Source organism: Salvelinus namaycush, chromosome 21, assembly GCF_016432855.1.
Source record: "Salvelinus namaycush isolate Seneca chromosome 21, SaNama_1.0, whole genome shotgun sequence".
Lineage (NCBI taxonomy): Eukaryota > Metazoa > Chordata > Actinopteri > Salmoniformes > Salmonidae > Salvelinus > Salvelinus namaycush.
The window spans coordinates 30,448,678-30,454,504 of record NC_052327.1 but is presented as its reverse complement, the minus strand read 5'-3'; the positions used below and the strand labels follow the sequence as shown (position 1 = coordinate 30,454,504).

The 5,827-nt window shown below is 42.7% G+C and overlaps 1 protein-coding gene across 1 annotated transcript; it reads right to left on the bottom strand.

Annotated features, from left to right (window-relative positions):
• Positions 1-1,660: 1,660 nt before the first annotated feature.
• Positions 1,661-5,186, bottom strand: LOC120066691. Its single transcript, XM_039018137.1, has 9 exons — positions 4,866-5,186; positions 4,263-4,358; positions 4,089-4,138; positions 3,862-3,966; positions 3,661-3,706; positions 3,330-3,401; positions 3,064-3,217; positions 2,841-2,914; positions 1,661-2,560 (listed from the first exon to the last, which is right to left on the bottom strand). The coding sequence occupies exons 1-9, from the start codon at positions 4,944-4,946 to the stop codon at positions 2,384-2,386; spliced, it is 855 nt and encodes a 284-aa protein (XP_038874065.1). The 5' UTR covers positions 4,947-5,186; the 3' UTR covers positions 1,661-2,383.
• Positions 5,187-5,827: the final 641 nt, after the last annotated feature.

The window sequence follows — 5,827 nt, the reverse complement described above, 5'->3', positions numbered from 1 at the left end:
GGGATATTGACATAATGGAAGGTAGGGGGGGTTAAGAATGAGTAAGCTAGTGTTAGGAATGAGGGTGCTGCTACAGGTGAGTGTGAGGGGGGGGGGGACTGAGGGATGAGGGGAGGGGGAGGAGGCGGTCAGAGGTGAGGTCAGAATATACCCTAGAGTAGAAACACCTGCCACTACAAGTCTGTGACCTCAACCTTTTCAACTCTCATATCTTTCATCACACACTTTAACGTTTATAGTCACAAGTGACTGGGCATGACACTGCAGAAAACACATCACTCGTCTCTGTCACCAGTTGACTCAGCACTCCCAGTCCCTTTAATTGACACACATAATGACTGAGTACAAGTTTATATTTTATCTGAACTATGCATTACAACAGGTGACCATCATGAAACATGTCTGAAGTCATTATGAAACAAGGTCACCATAGGACTAAACCATTTTGTTCTGAGCTTACAATAAATGAGAGTAGGAGAATGTCAGTTAAAATGGGACTGGGTAAGAGGCCATTTATTGCACAAATAAAACATCATAACAACATAAACATACGAGGGAGATGTTATCCTGTGATTTTAATGCCTACCAAAGAACACCTACATGCTAAAATACAGTACAGTACATTTAGTCCTTGAGTGCTTTTTCATCTTTAGTCTATACACATGTCAAATGACTGAATAAAAATTATACCCCTGATTTGAATTAATTATGTTCATAGGGTGATACTATATAACCTGATAAAAAAACACTGAATGTGTACAAATGATAGCTTGCTATGGTTGCTAGCTATATTGCTTGCTATATTGTACACAATCACTGACAGTTGCTCTAGCTACAGTATCTACTGGAAAGAGGGAAATCCCCAACACCATAAGGAAGCGCTTCATAAACCATATTCAATTAATCCAATCAATCAAACGATGGTCATTGTCAAGTCATGTTGTTCTCTGGCCCATCTGGCTCTACAACTCATCAAAATAATCACCTCATTCGCTCATCTTACTGAAATAGCATTGTACTAAAAAATGAATATATCATTGAAGATTCTTCTAAATAACACTAAAAAAATGGTGCTGCAGAAATCACATTCAAACACACGTTTTGAGGTCCAGGAAAATTCTGAATTGCAAATGGTGTCTTGTGACATACCACTTAACGTAGCCTTTTATGTAGAATACCAGGTGAACTCTGTGAGTAAAGGTGTTATTCCAGTCTCTTCAGTGGTGAGGTGGGAACAGTATCTTCCAGTAGTGGACCAATAGGCTAACGTTGCGCAATAATTTGGGGCATGTAGCCTATTTGAGTCATTATGGAACTCAGACCGCACGTAGCAGGTTAACCCTGGAGCCTGGCGCACGGTTCACAATGACTGGACCGTTGTCATTACAGTTCAATTATTAGTAAGGATTATGGTTGATTTATCGGACTAGCCTATTGTTCAACCCCTATTGTACACTTTTTTCACCTTCCAATATTTTATGGATTGAATTTGAATATGGCAACTTTCAGGATGAATCAAAGCACTGTATTTTTTATTCATTTCTATTGTATTATTGACTGCATGTTTGTTTATTCCATGTGTAACTCTGTGTTGTTGTTTGTGTCGCACTGCTTTGCTTTATCTTGGCCAGGTCGCAGTTGTACATGAGAACTTGTTCTCAACTAGCCTACCTGGTTAAAAAAAGGTAAAAAATAAAATTAAAAAAATAAAAATATTATATTTTGTGCATAAAGGCTCACCAAACCAGTTTATGTCATACATACCTTCCTAACCCTAATATTTGCCTAAATAATCTACCAGAATATTTTTTTACCAGTTGGTGCTGAAACTGTAACAAATATGCATATATTTAGATGGATTCCTTCCATTGATCTCTAATACTCTGAAGCTTTTCTCTCGATGTATTCTAGTGAGTCTGTCGACCAAATTCGAATTAAAGGTACACCGTATTTAAAGGGATGGCTTAAGATGAATGTACAGAAAACTCTATTGAATGAAAACTCGATGAGAAAGTCTGTTGGCCAGCAAGTGGGAGGATTTTATGAGTTCTATGAAATGTATTTATCAATTTACAAGGAAACCACGCCTGCAAAGCCCGTTACACGCCTGCATAAGGAAAGTCTGAATACCAACTACTGAGAAGTGCATAGGAAAGGCATACATTTCCTGAGTCTGAATCGACCCCTACGTCCATAGTACACCATTGTCTTGGTTCCGGACAACCATCCCAGTAGGAGTAGTAGAATGAAGTTATCCCAAGATGCTGATCTGAGGTCAGTGTTGCATTGCTTCCCTCAGTGGTAAAGGTTAGTATTTGAGGAGGGTAAACTGTTTCTGTGCCAGAGGGAGAACTCCACCCGCAGCATAGCAGCTTCTCTAGAGTCAGGAGTTAGAGGTTAAGGGTCCAAGCAGCCCCCTCAGTGATTCGTCAAAGAAGGGCAGAGGGACGTCTTGGCTGAGCAGGGGCATCCTCTCTCCGAGCACAGCGTCTCTGAAGTTTGGTCGTCTCCAGGCATAGACCACGCTGTTCAGACAGCCCTGCAGAGACAACATCACCGCCTGCAGAGACACCAGGATGGAAATGGAAGGGGGCACCTAGTCAGTTGCACAACTGAATGCATTCAGCTGAAATGTGCCTTCCGCATTTAACCCAACCCCTCTGAATCAGGATGGACTATAGTGGGTAAGGATAAAGCATTATGGGTGCTTATCTTAGTGTCATTATTCATTTTACATAGCTAAAGAAGGCTCTCTAGGGGAAAATGGCAATTCATTCTGGGTGATGGTATCTTGGAAGGGCTATGTCTGCAATCATCAGTGAGATAGTTGAAATACTGACCTGTATAACATACAGGGGGAAGAGATTTACTTGAGGTATGTCTGGTATCACAGACAGGACAACCAGAACAAGAGCTGGGGAAGGTACAAAATAGATTATATTAGTCCTGAGGTTGGAGTTACAGAGTTACACACATACAGGGTGTGTGTGTGTGTGTGTGTGTGTGTGTGTGTGTGTGTGTGTGTGTGCGTGCGTGCGTGGGTGGGGAGATGAATTTGTGTACCTGGGGTCCAGCAGAAGATGATGACCACCATCATGTAGCGAGCAGTGGAGAACATACCCCTCAGCCGTTTCCTGGAACGTCCATCTCCCTCCACAGGAAATAGTCCCTCCTCCTCATACCTGCGATACCAGCTGCCCACCTTGTAGTAAACCACCTGTACAGGTACATCATCATCATCACCTTAGCTCATAATTTTCATGATCATCATTCTATTGGCTGTAACTACTGTAAACTAACCCATGTTAGTGAAGATCTATGGTACTTACTGTGCAGCACACCAAAACTGGTATCACACTGACGAAGAGGAAGCATTGTATGAAGATATCATGGATATGTTCCTGGAAAACAACACAAACAAGGTCTCATTCATTATGCTGTCCAATCCCTTTATGAACAGACAGATACAACATGCGTGGAACAAGGTATTTACTGGTCCCGTGTGGCTCAGTTGGTAGAGCATGGCGCTTGCAACGCCAGGGTTGTGGGTTCATTCCCCACGGGGGGACCAGGATGAATATGTATGAACTTTCCAATTTGTAAGTCGCTCTGGATAAGAGCGTCTGCTAAATGACTTAAATGTAATGTAAATGTACTCACTATATCTGAGCAGTTGTCCCTCCAGATATGCAGGAAGAGGATACAGCTAAGAGGAACACACAATCACAGAGAGATGTGAGACACTCATAAGAAATGTTTTGCTAGAGTATGTACATTTTCTCTCATTAAAGTGTCATAAGCATTATGCAAATGCGCCAGGATGAACCCTGGCCTGTGCTGCACACAAAGAGACACACACACCTGTTGCAGTATGTGCTAGCTTCACCGTTGTTTGCCGTCATGTGGCTGGGTGGTACCAGGACTAAAGTCATCACGTACACAAAGTACATCACCAACGGTATAAACCTGTAGGGCCATCACACACACACAGTCAGGGACATACTGTATGTTGCTTTTAAGCCACTACGCAAAGCAGTGTGGTTAAAAGCAGGGATGCTTCTATTTGAAAATGAAATAGTTTGACTCACCACACACAAGCATATACAGGCACAACCCCCACCCTTTGTCTACACTGGGACTGGGGAGAGAGAGGGATATTTGATTTTAGAATAAATCAAACAAAGTTGAGGTGTGTGTGTGAATGTGTGTATGTGTGTGTGCATGCGTGTGTAGGAGCCCTTGGTGGATGCTTGGGTCCTCACCTCTTCCTCTCTTGGTCTCTCCCTCCATCCCTCGACTGCATGCTTTGACTCCCAGGCATACACTATCATCAGGAGGAATGACACAAAGTAAAACATCTGGAACAGAGAACACACACACACACACACTGTTAAATAATTATAATAGCAAATGGCACACAGTAAAGTGTCAAGAGCACTTCAGTTAAACGTCTATAATAGAAAGGACAAGCAGTAAAACTTTGCGTCGTCACACTATGCGATGTCATTTTCAGAGATAGTGTCATGCTCCATGACATAACACAGTATAGAACAGTTCACCCAACACAAATTCTGTCTGATTTACACACGAAAAATGCTATTACAATTGGATCACGCTGAAGCACTCAAAGACAGATTGTATGTATATCTACATCTATACCTTATGTATACCTTAGTCTAGAGGTGCTCACACAAGCTATTTTATAAATTTTTCATCAAAGCTATAGAGTGTATTTGAGGGAATAAGGACAAAATTAAACTGTTTAACAAACTCTTTTGCATTTACCGAATGTTCATTCTAAGATTAGGATCATTATAGTGCATTATCCCTACATACAGTATAATAGCCACATGAGACTGGCTCACCAGTGACAGAGGCAGTAGTTTTTCACAGATTAACACACTGGGGGTGAAGGTGTGTGTTTCATTCATTGCGCTGGTGAACATCAGGGTGACTGCTGCAAACAGATCAGCTAGAGCCAGCTGGACCAGGGGATTCACCTAAAGAGACACAGGCATTTGTGTGTTTGCAAAACTAAGAGAACGTGACAATAACATTGTACATCTCTAGCCATAGAATATATCCTGTCTAATGTGCTTGACGCAGGTGGGAATAAACGTGATATAATTCATAGCCTTGGTGTTACAGCTTCAGTACGCCACAGGATGTTTTTGTGCTGGTCAAGGGCAGTCAAGTCAGGAGTGAACCACGGGCTATATCTGTTCTCAGTTCTACATTTTTTGAATGGGGCATGCTTAATTAAGATGGTGAGGAAAGCACTTTTGAAGAGCAACCATGCATCCTCTTCTGACGGGATGAGGTCAATATCCTTCCAGGTTACCCGGGCCAGGTCGATTAGAAAGGCCTGAGGGGAGATCGTTTGACCGCGGACCCATTACGCACGCAGGCAATGAGGCAGTGATCGCTGAGATCCTGGTTGAAGACAGCAGAGATGTATTTAGAGGGCAGGTTGGTCAGGATGATATCTAAGAGGGTGCCCATGGTTACAGATTTAGGGTTTACCTGGTAGGTTCCTTGATCATTTGTGTGAGATTGAGGGCATCTAGCTTAGATTGTAGGACGGCCGGGGTGTTGAGCATGTCCCAGTTTAGGTCACCTAACAGTACGAACTCTGAAGATAGATGGGGGGCAATCAATTCACATATGGTGTCACGAATCTGTCACGCTTCCTGAGTCTGGTTTTGCCTGTGTTCTGTCCTGGAGTGTGTTTTCCGGTGTCCTGGAACGCACCCTGTCTGGTTGCCGGGCGACATAGCTAGTTGGAAGATCTCTGAGTACCCGCACCTGTATCCCATCAGCTATCTGC

Excerpts from the sequence above, each read along its gene's own strand:
- LOC120066691 (XM_039018137.1), bottom strand. The coding sequence starts at position 4,946 with ATGTTCACCAGCGCAATGAATGAAACACACACCTTCACCCCCAGTGTG. Across the intron at positions 3,707-3,861 it reads GCTAGCACATACTGCAACAG|CTGTATCCTCTTCCTGCATA; the intron begins GTGTGTGTGTCT and ends TGTTCCTCTTAG. Across the intron at positions 3,402-3,660 it reads GGGACAACTGCTCAGATATA|GAACATATCCATGATATCTT; the intron begins GTGAGTACATTT and ends GTTGTTTTCCAG.